Genomic DNA, 15,804 nt, shown 5'->3' with positions numbered 1-15,804 from the left:
TTTTCACTACAAGAGAAAATGTCATTGGCGACAACCCAAAGTTGTCGTAAAAAGTCAAAATTTCTCGCTGAATTAAAAATGCGACGACTTTGGGTTGTCGTAACCAGTTGTCGCCTTATGTGTTTTACTGATTGTCAAAAGCGACAAAATTACACGGTTGTCGCTTTTCCAATATGCGACGCAATTGATTCCTCACAAATCACAAATTGTGACACTCACAAATGTGTTACAAAAAACTATTTGCGAGACTTTATATTTGTTACTATTTTAAATATACGACGCTTCATTTATGTCACATATTCCATATGTAGGGATTGGATGTTTGTTGCATTTTCAATAAGCGACGCAATTCATTCCACGCGTATGACATCTTGCGAGACAAGTGAGTGCGTTACATAATGCTATAAGCGAGACTTTATGTTTGTTACAATTTCTAATATACGAGACCTCGTTTACGTTGCATATTCTGTCTGCGAGATTTATATGTTCGATCAAAAATTTATATTTGAGACTTTTTTTTGTTGCAAAAAATAACTGCGAGTTTTCATTTTTGTTGCATCTATTAATATGTGACACATACGTATTTGTTGTAGAAAACTATATGCGAGGCTTCTTGTTTGTCTCCTATAATTTCGTCGAGGAACTAATTGCGTCGCATATTGAAAAAACAACAACCATGTAATTTTGTTGCTTTTGACAATCAGTAAAACACATAAGGTGACAACTGGTTGCGACAATCCAAAGTCATCGCATATTTAATTCAGCGAGAAATTTAACCTTTTTATGACAACTCTGGATTGTCGCCAATATCTTTATAAAGACATGTCAAATCAGCATAGTTGTCGAAAATACAAAATGCAAGATTAAATATTTGTTGAAAAAAATAATAGGCAAGGTCACATTTAATGATTTGCAACATTTGCAAAAGAATCATCTTTGTTGCAAATGACTTTAAATGAGGCTGGTTTGTCTAATTTAATAATTATTTATTTAAATATTCCAAAATGATTTGAATATCTAATAAAAATTAATTTTTTAACGATAATCAAACACTTATTAAATCATAAATCAAATAAAGTTTACAAAAATTCTACCCAAAAATAATAATAACTAATAAAAAGAAATTGTTTGCCAAGACTAGCTAAAACCTAAACAAAAAGTTACTGAAAATGACTCTATGAATCACAAATTTTTCTCCAAGAAGTTTGGCAGAACTCCTCCAAGGCATGTTAAATGAAAGGCACAGCTCCGCCACGATTCATACTTTGTTTCTTCGGCTAGCTGAATTCTCGTTGCATTTTTCCTTTATAAATAATGTGAAGTCAAATTTATATACTCTAAGATTTTTAATCCAAGCATAAAAATGGAAAAAAAAACATAACAAAAATATTTTGGAGAAAAAAAAAATATAGGTGTAGAGAATACATACAATATACTTTGGATTGGTGTAGAGTTTATCACATAGCCAATGCCACTCCTCTGTCGATCTCTCACGCCATAGATCCAGTGGAGGAAGCATAGCTCGTCCCTGAGCAGGTTTTCCACATTTTTGATAGTGATCATGCAACTTCCACTTGAATTGAGTATACGCCAAGCACATCTTGTTATTCACAAAATTCACAATTTTAGGATGTTCTATTTCCACATCAAAATGTACCGAATCAAAATTCAAATAATCCAAGTATGTTAGGAACACAATATATTAACTTTACATTAAACCAATTTGACTAAATAATTAACTTACTGTTAATCCCTCTCTTAATGTCTTCTTAATATGTGTTGGAATCTTATTCCACCCACAGTAACATACCGGAGCTTGACTTCAAACCTGAATTCCTATAGAGGTAGAGAACTCACAGTACATATATTCAGTAATAGGGACCCAATGTATCCAGTCAAATATTATCTCCATCTTCTCGTTTCCATTCCTGGCAATCATCTAAATTATACTCTTTCCAGTCGTTTTTCCACGCTTTCTTTTCAATTCAGCAGGAGTAGAGGAAGCCTTAACTTGTAGAGCTTGAAATGTCATCTGCATTACATAACAAGAAAGTCATTAAAGGGGAAGAACACTCATAAAAATGAAAATGGAACTTGGCAAAGAGGGATACTTATCTTGGTGGTACGCAACACTTTTCTAATATGTTGATTGATCTAAGAATAAGATTAGAAAGCAAAAAAAAAAAAAAAAACGAACTTATGGAGTATGCTGATAAGCTGATTGATGCAAGAATATGATCAGAAACAATGAGAACCACCAAAATTTGGAACTAAAAATTCATAACAGACAAAACCTTGAGCAATTGTATAATGGACTCAGAATTAAACCTATTCGGTTACTCACCTGCATAAAATCAAGGCTGAAAGCATACCTTAATTTTGAAAGTTTTGCTTAGACGAGATCAGAGAGAACAAAAAGAAAGAGAAATGAGATATTTTTCAATATTAGCAAAATAACAGAATCATTGAATTGCACCAAGAAAACCTAGAAAGCATTAGAACTAAAACTAAGACTACGGTACAACAGCAAGCAATAAAAAACATCACTACTACACAAAAGGCTTCACATGACGGTTTAAAACTGTCGTCTCACGTTTTGCATTTCCGTGGTCTATCGAGGCGTCGTCTGATGAAACGCTGTCAGACGACGGTTTTCAACCGTCGTATACCGATCATTGGGTCGACAGTTTGCAGCTGACTTCGTCGTCTGATGGACCGGCAGATCTGCCGACATGCTGTCGACAGAAATATGCCGTGGTGTGACTTCTACTCATACCACTGTTTTAGGATTCCAGCGTGGTGTGACTTCCACTCATACCACGGTTTTAGGATTCCAGCGTGGTGTGACTTCTACTCAGACCACGCTTTTTAGGAAAATGTGGTGTGATGACTTAAAAATTCAGTGCATGTGTGCTTTCACACGACACATATAACTCAAACTGTTGTACCATGACATTTGAGACCATGATATCAATACAAACCGTCGTCTGAATTGTAGAAATTTTGTTTGATTGTACCCTAAAAACCTCATCAGATGACATATTTTCCTACTATTGTTGTAATGGCAAAATTCAGATTCTGGAAGCAAAAATGACCAAAAGAATGGTAATTTAATCATAATAGAAAGCTGTTATAATCCCATAGCATTCTAAATGGATCCGATGTATCCACAAAATAAGGGATCACAAAATAAGGCCAACCCAAAAAAGACCAACTTCTAGCCTCAGTACAACTTCTACCTAAACAAATTTTTCTCTATCACTTCAAAAGCTTTCGTCACTGCTCCATCTTCCACATGATTGTCCAGTTTATAAGCAGCCTTCAAACCTGGATCATTGTTTTTAGAACAAAACCACCACGACAAACTTGGCCAGAAATGTGCTTTTTAAAGATAGGTTTCCACTTCTCCCTGCAGAACAAAGTACAATTTATACCAAATGAGAGAAAATAGTTTGTCAAATAACAAAGTACAATTTATACCAAACATAGATCAAAAGAGAAGGAAAGTAAACCTGGACAATATTCAAGTAGAAATAAAGTTAAATTAAATAAACTTAACAAGATGAAATAGATAAAAAAAATCCTGGACATATATGGTATTGCTAAGTAGTCCTCATCCAACTAAGTCTAAACTAGATTTTTAAGACCACATATTACTTGCATGAGAAGAAATTCGAGTTTTGTTTACCTCTAAACAAGATTTCACCATTGTACACAAGGTGTGAATTATAGCTCTTCCTGATGAGTAAGAAGAAAAACAGTGTTTATCAGACAAATGGTTGGTTTCATAAGAATGGTCAAATTAGAACATGTCAAGGGATGCTACGGAATAACGTAAATAGCTGAAACTAAAATAATTTAAGAGAGCAAATCTGCAAAAGCTCTACCAAAATTTAGGGATGAGATACCTGAAAGAAAAGTGCACCTCTTTCACATATCAGGTTACAATTGGCAGTGTTCCAATTGGAGTATTCATTGACATACTTGTAGTGTTCTTCACAAAAAGACTTCATACCAGCCAAAATAACAAAACAAAAGAAGGGCACAAATCAACATTGCACAGGAATTTATTCATAACAGTAAACTAATTTTCTTTATGCAATATCATGATTAGTAATACTAAGATTGAAAGGAGAACATCAGTGTATATACATTATAAAATTACACAAGTAACAACAATTCGTGAATACATGCAGTAGTGGACTCATAATCTCATCAAGAGAACAAGTATATACAACAAAATAAAATTACTAAAAGAGGAGGAAAGGAGGACATGCAAGAATGAAATGTACAATATAGATGGAGCCACAATGTATAAAGAATAAAAAGTCCAACTTTATGTCATTTGTAAATGTTAGTCCAGCTTCTAGACAACCAGGCTTGGTGCATCGTCCTCTATATAAAACGAAAATTTTCAGGAATAAACCAGGGCTACCAAATGGACAAACTAAATATGAATGATTCTGAATAATCAAACGAGCGTTGGACGTTTATTTCATGTGTGTGTGGGTTTTGTTAGTTTGTTGAATTTGTTACATAATCTTTCTACACAAAGGTTGTTGTAAAATCAATTCATTAGAAAATCTGGTGCAAAATTCATTCTAGCAGAAAACAAGACTTCTTATCGAGACATTCAATGCACATCTACTGCATCTATGTTATGTGATATATGCAACCAACTCAGCGAGCTTCATACCACAGAACAAAGAGTACCAACCAACTGGACAAGTCCTTCAGCTGAATCACAAACATATTTACCAAAGCTAATAACAGATATCAATCAAAGAATGCTTACCCATCTTGGCAGCAGAAATACAAAGCTCCTCCGATATACTGTCTGAAAATGATGATCCAATAGCTGGGAGTAACATAGGTTCATGACGTTTCTCTTCCCTCCACCACCTCTCGATCCTCAAACTGACACTTCTGAGAACAGCTAATGACTTATCTGGGAACTGGCCCATAGCTGACTCACCAAAAAGCATCAGCTCGCTGCCTCACGGCTTCAGAAACATCAGCCACTTCAGCTCTAGTGGGTGTAGGATACTCGATCATAGATTCGAGTAGTTGAGAAGCAACAATGACTGGCTTATTTAGCTACCGATATACTTGAACAATCTTTTGCTGGGCTGATGGGACCTGTTCCAATGGTATCTGAGCACCTAGGTCACCTCTTGCTTCCATTGCTCCATCTGATGCAAGGATGATCTCTTCCAAGTTCTTTAGAGAGTCCATACTCTCTATCTTTGCCACAACAGAAATATCGCTGCACCAACATGATGAAAGAAATCTCATGAGATACAAATTTACCATCTTGGACATAATGAAAACTGCCAAAATAAAAGGAACAGTGATGCTGTGTGCCAGTGTGGAATTTAAGAGTTAACTCTTTACCGAGACCGTGCTGCAATATAGCTTTTAAGGTGATTGATCACTTCAGCAGACTTGACAAAAGATACAGCAATGAAATCAACACCTTCAGCCCCATTTTCCTTTGAGTGGAAATCGTGCATTCGTGTAATAGTAAAAGGTAAAGTTAAAAAAGAAAAAGAAACCATGAGTCATCTGCTCTGACTGCTCATCAACAACACAGTCATCAGTTCATCACAGTTCAATACAATACCCAGCAACTAAACATTCACAGACTCACAGTTTGATAACATTCACAGTTTATAACATTCACAGAATCACAGTTTGATACTTTGAGAGTTGAGACAATGACTCACCACAAAACCCAGAAATCACCGAGCTTGCAGAATCCAAAACCCAGAAATCGAGCTTCAACAATCAGTCAATCACCGAGTTTGAATTTTGAACCCAGAAATCAAGCATGAAGAATCACCAAGTTTCGAGGTTGAACCGAGCTTCAAGCCTTGAACCCAGAAATCGAACCCAGAATTCCCAGAAATCGAGCTTGAAGAATCAGTGAATCACCAAGCTTCGTGGTTGAAGAATCACCGACCTTTAAGCCTTGAACCCAGAAATCGAACCTAAAATCGAACCCAGAAAGCCCTGAAAATCGAACCCAGAAAATCAAAAATTGTGAGATTGAAACCTAGAAATTCTATTGAAAGACAAAAACCCAGAGAAATTCGATTTACCGGCGAGCTAGAGAGCTAGAGAGCTGGCCGGAGACTCGGTGAGAGACTGAGAGTCTTAGAATCGACTGATCGAGGAGCGGCGTTCCTTCTTGATTTCGAACCCAGAAAGGGAGAAAGCGCCTAGGTTCCGACCGTCTAGAGCCGCCCAGCCCCGCCTAGGCCGCCTAGGCGGCCGACTTTATTCCCAGCGCCCAGCTCGCTCGACTAGGGGAGAATCGGAGGGGTACCAGAGAGATCTCGGAGGCGGTGGATTCGTGGTCAAGGGCTTTAGAGTCGGGGATTGGGAAAGAGATTGTCAGAGTAGCAGTGGAGTTTTGGAAAGAGAGTGAATGCTACCACGAGACTTGGGTACTAGAGAGTCGGGGTGGCTGTGGAGTGAGTCAGACAGCGAGAGAGTCGGAGTGAGTTGGAGAGAGAGTCGGGGTGAGTCGATTTGTGGGGTTTTGTGGAGTGAATGCCGTGTCGGGGTATAGGCGTGGGCTGGTCTAAGCTAAGGCATTAGTTTTGGTGAGACTTTTTCTCTAGTGTTCTAATAATTTGGTCTGAATGGATATATGCTAGTGTAGTTGTCTAGCTAGCTAGGACACGGCCATTAATGTTGATTCACATATATGTACAAGGCATCAGACCATGTTTTTCCACATATATGTTGTCTGAATGCCACTTTAAAATTTTCAGTTTTGCCGCCTCTTGTTGTCCGGTAAGAGGGAAATGGATTTGGAGGGGTGAATGGAGGGAATGTTGGTGGACATGTTTTGCACTTGCAAATCTATGAATTCATACCACGGTTTTAAACAAACCGTCGTATCACCACTACATGCTGAGGAATACCAAATTGTGAGAAACTTGCCGCCTCTATAATAATTTAACCTCACACCACGCTTCAATTTATAAACGTCTTCTGAAGCAATACATAATTCCAGCATGAAAAACACCCGTTGGTTGAATTCATATTAGAAGACGGAAATTTTACAACCGTCGTCTCAATAATGAGAAATTATTCACACCACGGAAAACAGTGTTACGTCGTCTGAGAGGTGTCGTGTGAAGCCTTTTGTGTAGTAGTGCATATTCTATTTAATGATCGAGAACTTGAGCTTTAGTAACATAAGTGAATTTCATAAAACAAAGGGTTTATCTGAAATTTGTTCTTGAAACCCAAGAGTTAAAATTTAGACATTATCAAACATATGTATTGGTGATTAAAATAATATTGCAGAGCGCAGCTGACAGTACATAACTATGGTTTGATGGTTGACATTTGACTCAAACCCTGGTAGCCCTTTTCTTTTACATGAGAAGAAGAAACCATCTGAGATACTAAAATGTTTTCGTACAGTAGGTATCAAATCGGAACAGAACATCAAAAGCTGCCAATAATAAGAGACTTGGGTAGATCCAAATCAGAAAATAAGATAGAAAATGTACCGTTTTGCTGGATGTGTTTGGTCCTAAACACCTTCAATATGCAATTCCACAAAACGGAAAGAATCAAAAACCAAAATCAAGAAACAAAAGAAATTCGAGATTAGGGTTTAGGGGAGAGAAAACTGCTACCAGCAACGTCAGTATAGGAGAAAGAACTGAAAACAAAGAAAGAGAAAGTAAGAACCAATACAAAACCAAAACCCAAAAAGAATAGAAAAAAATTTGAGCAATTCGCAACAGACCCTTCGAGATGAAGATTGAATAAAGAGTAGAAGTTGATGTTGTGATGATACGGCTCTGTTCCTTTTTATATTGTCGTCCATCTCTTTTGGGTTGAGAAGAGCGAGTCCTAATTAGGGCCCCTCTCTTTTCTCTCAAAATCCAGCCTAATTTTCCCGCTTCTTGTTTGAGTCTTAGAGAGAAGAACATGAAGGGTACGTAGCGTGATGAAGATTTCTATGAGCGGCGGCTGACGAGAGAAGAACAGGAAGAGTTTAGTTTCTTCCATATATGTTTAAGTTGTTTGGACGGATAAGAATCAAACATAATTAGTTTGAGAAAAAAATTAATACGTATAATCAAAACCATATATAGTTATCGATATCATAACAATAAGTAGATGAATGAGCTAGTCATCTATCCCAACAGGTTTTTGAGGATTTTATGTATTTGCAGTGGTGTGTTTGGAAGGAACGCAATAAGCGAGTGTGGGAACAGAAATTCTCTCAGGCTTCTGATGTAGCGTTAGGAGCTAGCACAAGGTTAGCCGAATTTCGTGTTCACAACGGTAAGGCGGGGAACATAAGTCGGAATGCCAGCGTGATACGGTGGCAACGCCCCTCTGATGGGATACTCAAGGTTAATATTGATGGGGCCTTCCTCTCCACTACAAGGCAGGGAGGCTTAGGTTTTGTTATCCGAGATTCTAACAGCTCCATGTTGGTGGGGGGAGCTATGCCTCTTCGAAATCTGCTGTCGGCTGAGCATGCAGAGATTTTAGCATGCCAAGCAGCTGTGAGGTTTGTTCTGGACCATAACATGATGCCGGCTGTGATTGAGACCGATTCGTTGTTAGTGAAACAACAAGCTGCTATTAATTCCAGTTCGAATACTTCACTACTGGGTAGGCTATACGATGATATTAGTGAGGTATTGAGGTCGATTCCAAATGTGCAAATTATCCATACAAGGAGGGAGGCAAACCAGGTGGCTCATCTTCTTGCAGATCATGCCAAATCTCTCTACAGGGAGGCGTTTTATGTTTCAGCACCTAGCTTTTTAGCAGCTGCTCTTGCAGCTGACGCTATTACTATGTAATCTTTCACCATTTCAATAAAGGGTTGACTCTTTTACTCAAAAAAAAAAAAAACAATAAGTAGATTGATATCTTCATAATTATGGAATAACAAGTATAATGAATATATATATATATATATATATATATATATATAAACTGGAGACGATTTACTTCTAAAAAAAGAAAGAAAGAAAAATAGACGATTTTATTTAAAGACAAAAAAACAAAATAATTAAGAAAATGGTTGTGACTTCGACTCACGAAAGACTAGTTGTAGTATTTGAGTTGTTTATCTGATAAAAAACTAATAATTAAGAAAATACCAAACAATATCTTTTTTCATCTCATCTACTAATATGGAAAGCCTCGAAAAAATTCAGTCACTATCACCCAGTAATTCTTCTTTATCAGGAGCTTCTTATGCTCTAACATAAGACCATCATCGATAAGTAGAATCATCGTCAATAAAATCACCATCATCTACTGCAGTTTTTTTTTTTTAATTTGTATTGTTATCGATGATAATTTCATGTTCCACATCATGTCTGCCCAAAGATGTACTAGTTTCATCATCTTCTACATGAACCTCCCATGCATTAGCGTCATCATCCTCGTCACCAAGGTCATTGTCATGGTCTACAAGATCTTCGTCTTCTTCTCTTTCTGGAACATCCCACAAATGTCTATATTGAATCTTTTGGATAATTTTCCAAGGATGTCCTAATTTCAGGTCACCAGATAAAACACCTTATGGGCTTGTTTTGCTAGGACCTAAGGATCATGTTGGTACCATTGGTTAATTTGATTTTTTACGTTCCATGACGTCAAATGGTAGTTAACTTCATCTTTTTGGGATCAAAATTATACCATTGACATTTAAAAAGAATTGTACTGTATTTTTTTTGAAAATGTAATTGAACCATACTAACTAGACTCCAACAAAAGGTGCAAGGTTCACCATTATGGGACCCAACCATCATAACACTCCACTATCTTGTGTGGTGTGGTGTTGCTCAATCCGTTTGACGGACCATCGAATATCATTTGCCATGCACCTGTATACTGAACACTGTGCGGGTTTGCACCATTTTCCATGCACCCTCACTCAGATTCGTCTTGAAGGGATTTCTCCTTATCAAGATTCCCCTCAAGAGGAATTCTCTTCACCCAGATTTCACTTGAGGTGATGAGTACCCCTCACCCATATTCGTCTTGAGAGGATCTCTCCTCACACAGGTTCACCTTGCAGGAATTTTGCCTTACCCAAATCTACCTTGAGAGGTTTCACCTCACCCAGATTCGCCTTGAGGAGATTTTGCCTCACCCAAATCCGCTTTGAGAGGTTTCATCTCATCCAGATTCTCCTTAAAGGGATTTCGCCTTACCCAAATCAGCCACATAATCATTAAGCAACATCTTATAGAAGTTGTCGCCTATTTGGGCTTTTGAGAGAAAATTATAGTTGTCACATAGACATTAACTGACAACTCGTACAAGTTATCATTTAATTAGTTATCAATGAGAGAGTTCAGGTTGTCACACAAACATTAAGCGACAACATGTACAAGTCGTCACTTAATTGGTCGTTTGCAAGAAAATTAAAGTTGTCATATAAACATTAATCGACCACTGATAGAAGTCGTCGCCTAATTGGTTTTTAGCGATGAATTTCAAGTTGTCACATAAATATTAAGCGACAACCCGTTGGGCTAGTCGCCTAATTGGCTTTTTGCCAGAAAATTAAAGTTGTCACATTAACATTAACCGACAACTCGAGTTGTCGCCTAATTGGTTTTCAGTGAGGAAGTTCAGGTTGTCACATGGTCATCAATCGACAACCTGTAAAAGTTGTCGCTTAATTGGTCTTTTACGAGAAAATTGAAGTTGTCACATAAACATTAACCGACAACTAGTAGAAGTTGCCTTACCCAAATTAGTTTTCAATGAGGAAATTGAAATTGTCACATAAACATTAAGCGACAACTTTATCGCCAAATTAATTTTCAATGAGGAAATTCAAATTGTCACATAAACATTAAGCGACATCTCGATAAAGTTGTCACGAAATTGATTTTCAGCGAGAAAATTCAAATTGTCACATAAACATTAAGCGACAACCCGATAAAGTTGTCGCCAGATTAATTTTCAGCGAGGAAATTCAAATTGTTACATAAATATTAAGCAACAACCCGATAAAGTTGTCGCCAAATTGATTTTCAGCAAGGAAGGTAAGGTTGTCACATAATTATTAACTGACAACTCACATAAGTGGTCACTAAATCAGTCTTCAGTGACAGAAATCTAGTTGTCACATAAACATTAAGCAACAATTCACAGAAATCGTCGCCTAATTAATATTTTGTGAGGAAGTTAAAGTTGTTACGGAAACATTAACTGACAATTGGTAGAAATTGTAGCCTAATTAACATTTTGCGAGGAATTGGGTGTCGCATAATGTCATATGGGCGACAACTGTCAATTTCTTGCAAATTCCTACTTTATGCGACAAATTGGTTGTCACCGATGGGATCATGTGCGACAACTGAAATTTCCTCGTATTTGCCAAGCTTTTGCGACTAATTTTGGGTTGTCACAATAAAATTCCTCGCTTTTGCTATTTTCTCTTGTAGTGTTTTGCCTATATCCGAAGAGATGAACGTAATAAGGTTGCCGCTCAGAACCTTCATACTGAAATTTCTGGTTTAGCAATCCATGCTACACCTCCACCTCAACCTCAATCAGATTGGGAATTCTACCCTAGTTCCATTTTAGAGTCAGTATCAACCACGAAATTAGGGATATCAGTAGAATGAGAATTATAACCAAATGGCGTGCAACTATTGCAAGGAAGTTGGCCATTTCAAGAATCAATGTCCTAAGCTGCGAAGGTTTAATTACAACAACTCTGGTTGGAGAGGAGGCAATAATACTAGAGGAAGTGGAGGACGTGGTGGTGGTCAAAGAGGCAAAGCGGCAGTCCAATTGGTGCCAGAACCTAACTTCTACGGCATTGCAGGGCAAGATCCTTCACAGGGTAATGTTTCCTTGACTAAGGAAACTCGAGGTAAAATTGGTGTTGCTTTACATGTTTCTGACTTTACTGGTAGTGATACATGGATAATTGATTCTGGTGCGTTTGACTATATGACCTATGATAAGTCATTCTTTATGTCTATGTCATCCCCTTCTATATCCCATGTTTCTAATGCGAATGGTGCGTCTTTTCCAGTCTTAGGTATTGGGTTTGTTCAGGCTACACCATCCATTGTATTGCATGCTGTGCTTTATGCACACTCATTGTCTCATCATCTTTTGTCTGTATCCCAGTTGGGGTCACAAAATAAATGATCTGTAACCTTTTATCCAATGTATGTTGTTTTTCAGAATCTGTGCACCAGGGTGATCATGGGCAAGGGAGACCTGAGGGGGAGACTGTTTCACTTGGATTGCATGTACGCAGAGCCAATACAAGCACCGGAACAGCCTTTGGCCGTGACATTGAATTCTGACAGATTGAGTGAGCTGCGGTTGTGGCATAGGCGTTTGGGTCATCCATCTTTTGGAGTTATGAAGAAGTCCATGCCTTCATTGTTTCTGGGAGTTAGTGAGTCTAGCCTGCATTGTGAAACTTGTGCTTTGGCTAAGAGTCATAGGTCTAGTTATCCTTCGAGTTTTCATTCTAGTACTATGCCTTTTGAGTTAATTCATGATGTATGGGGTCCTTCTAAATATTCTACCCTTTCTGGAATGCGATATTTTGTGTTATTCATTGATGACTTTACTCAGTTATCTTGGGTGGTTTTACTTAAGTCCAAACATTCTGTTTTCTCAGCTTTTACAGCATTCCATAAACTTGTTTGTACTCAATATGATGCTCATATTAAGGTCTTTCGTTTTGATAATGGGGGTGAGTTTGTCAATCATTCTTTTCATGAATATTTCCAACACCATGGCATAATACATCAAACTTCATGCCCACAGACACCTAAGCAAAATGGGGTGTCTGAACGGAAAAATCGTCATCTTCTGGACATGGCTCGGTCTCTTCTACTTAGTGCTAACATGACTAAGTATCTTTGGGGAGAGGCCGTATTGTGTGCTCTCATCCAATCAATCGACTTCCATCTGTCCCTCTTCAAGGTCGTGTCCCACTTGAGGTCCTGTCTAACTATGTTTCTATTCCATCTTCTAAAACTCTTCCTGCTCGTGTCTTTGGATGTATTGCTTATGTTCATCTATATAAGAATCAGATGTCAAAGTTGGATGCTAGAGCCCTTAAGTGTGTGTTTTTGGGGTATGGTTCTCATCAGAAAGGTTACAAATGTTATCATCCTCAATCCCAGAAGTTTTATGTCACCATGGATGTTACGTTCAGTGAAGATGCATGTTATTTTTTGCCTCCTGTGACTCCTCGTCAGGGGGAGAAGTCTTGTTATTATGAATATTTTTTTAGTGGGCAAGATGGGAGACTGGCATCGGAGTTCTCAAGGCTGGAGTGTTTGGGGACGGAACTTGGAAAAGAGGATAGCAGCCCACCAAATGGAGAAGAGAATTTGGGTAGTCAGCTACTGACCAGTCTACCGGATCAATCTGACCGGTCGGCTGGAAAGGAAGTTCCCGATTCTGTTTCTAATGAAATTCCTGATGTCGCCAATGCCGTTTTGAACAGTTCTTCTGTCTCTCCCTCTCCTTCAGTGGTCTCACCTACTCAATCATCACCCGAGGTATGTTGTAATCCTTCTTTATCTAATACTCCTTATGTGTTAGCTAGTGTTCCTTCTTCTGTGTCAAATATTGTTCCCACCAAAATTCTGCCTAGTCGTTCCACCCGTGGTCAACCCCCGAAGCACTATGCACCTACTCTAAGTGCAAAAGCTAAATACCTCGTAGCTAATTATGTGTCGATCCATAGGCTGTCTAAACCGTATGTAGCCTTTGTGAATCAATTATCTTCTGTGTCTCTCCCTAGTAAAGTGCAGGATGGAATGAGGGATGAGAAGTGGATGCAAGCAATGACAGTCGAAATGGATGCTCTTGAGAAGAATTGTACGTGGGAGCTAGTATCATTATCACCCAGGAAGAAGACAATTGGTTGTCGGTGGGTGTATACCGTGAAACACAATTTAAATGGCATGGATCGGTGGACAGGTACAAGGCAAGACTAGTGGCTAAAGGCTATACTCAGAAGTATGAAGTGGATTATGATGAGATATTTGCACCAGTGGCCAAAATTAACACAATTCGGGTACTTTTTTGTTAGCTGCTAATCTTGATTGGCCTTTACAACAGTTTGATGTTAAGAATGCATTCTTGCATGGTGATCTGCATGAAGAGGTTTATATGGATTTTCCTCCTGGATATGGTACTTCTACTGGAGAGCAGGTGGTGTGTAGATTGAAAAAATCTCTTTATGGTCTGAAGCAGTCTCCCAGAGCTTGGTTTGGCAGGTTCACCAAGTTCATGAAGAAAATTGGGTACCGACAAAGCAATTCAGATCACACCTTGTTCCTTAAACATTGGTGTGGTAAAGTGACTGCCTTGATTATTTATGTTGATGACATGGTTGTGACAGGTGATGACTTTAAGGAGATTCAAAGGTTACAAGGTCAGTTATCTTTAGAATTTGAGATGAAAGATTTGGGTAATTTGAAATATTTCTTAGGAATTGAAGTTGCTCGTGGGAAGGATTGTATTTTGTTGAGTCAGAGGAAGTATGTTCTCGACTTGCTAGCAGAAACAGGTATGCTTGACTGTTGATAGGAGAATAATTATGCGATAATAATGTTGTTAATTCCCATATTTACTTTGTTAGTTTATCTTATTTTCTGGTTAATTTAGTTGTTTTTATGTTTATTAGGTTTTCCGAAGTAAGGAAAGAAATAAGAGCAAAAGGAAGGAGATATGTGCAATTGATGGAGAATTGTGGACTCTTGATGAATCAAGCAAGCTTAAGGCAATATGAAGGAAAAGATATTCAACAATTAATTCTCTTGGCTACTCCTATTGGATAGAAGGATGTCAATGAATCCTAAATCAATTAGAACATAACTAAGGGGCTTACCGTTGAAGCCAAGGAGTTAGAGTCCCAAAAGGAAAGAAGGAAAGAGTTACAAACTGAATAAAATCTCTCCTTGGACGTTCAAGAAATGGACGATCACACATACGAAGAAGCATAGACGCACCAGAGCTGGAGGAAAAGCAAGACTGCAGAACCACACCATAAACGATCGATCGCTGATCCGTATTTTCCAATTTTCTGATTTTTGTTGTCTTCTTTCTCCACGAACTCCTTTGTGTTTTTTATTCCCATTATGTGTAACTAAATTTTCAGTAGTTAGGGGGCAGTTGAAGCCCCTAGACATGATCCATAACATGCTTTGACATTCAATTTGTTTTCCAATTAATAAAGTTGAGGTTTTGTTTACCGATTTCTCATTGATGAATTCTATGTTTGTGTGCTTTAGAGGCCTACTTAGTATGCAGGCTAGGGTTCTAATACTTTGAATGTTTGATGCCTAGATCAATAAGTGGATTCCTCAAATTGTCTAGAGAAGTAATTGATAGTTTTCACTAGGAAGTAAACAAAACCCTAGATTTAGCGAGGATCTAAGTTATTCGCAATGCCTAGTGATTTCTCAAACTCTATTCAAACTTAATGATCTCTGCATGTTTAATCTAATAAACGTACCTTTAGGTTGCATTGCTTGGGAATAGTCTAGGTGTAGAGCACTTCTTGCCTAGCGTACAAAGTAAGAAAGAGTAATAGGTTGTGTTCAAGCGTACCGAGCCAATCTGAGCGTCTTCAACTAAGCTAATTGGTAGTAAATTGGACAAAGTGTGTTGTGTGTGATTGTTGGGGTGGATACTTCCTTCCTAGCTAGTTTCATCATCTTGATATCAACCAATCTTAAATCTGTTCGATCAGTTTCTTTTTTCTTTTTGTTCCCTGTTTTTCTGTATTTTATTCCCATAGAAAAT

At 38.0% G+C, this 15,804-nt stretch overlaps 1 protein-coding gene and 1 pseudogene across 1 annotated transcript; one reads left to right on the top strand and one right to left on the bottom strand.

Moving 5' to 3' along the window:
- Positions 1–4,744: 4,744 nt before the first annotated feature.
- LOC112203424 lies at positions 4,745–5,513 on the bottom strand (annotated as a pseudogene).
- Positions 5,514–8,192: 2,679 nt separating this feature from the next.
- Positions 8,193–8,846, top strand: LOC112203423. The gene has a single exon (XM_024344392.1). It carries the CDS (start codon positions 8,193–8,195, stop codon positions 8,844–8,846), a length of 654 nt encoding a protein of 217 aa, XP_024200160.1.
- Positions 8,847–15,804: the final 6,958 nt, after the last annotated feature.

This window comes from Rosa chinensis, chromosome 5, assembly GCF_002994745.2.
Source record: "Rosa chinensis cultivar Old Blush chromosome 5, RchiOBHm-V2, whole genome shotgun sequence".
In the NCBI taxonomy this organism is placed as follows: Eukaryota; Viridiplantae; Streptophyta; class Magnoliopsida; order Rosales; family Rosaceae; genus Rosa; species Rosa chinensis.
Note: the sequence above shows the minus strand (reverse complement) of the source record. Positions and strands in the feature narration are given on the sequence as shown.

Excerpts from the sequence above, each read along its gene's own strand:
- LOC112203423 (XM_024344392.1), top strand. The coding sequence starts at position 8,193 with ATGTATTTGCAGTGGTGTGTTTGGAAGGAACGCAATAAGCGAGTGTGG.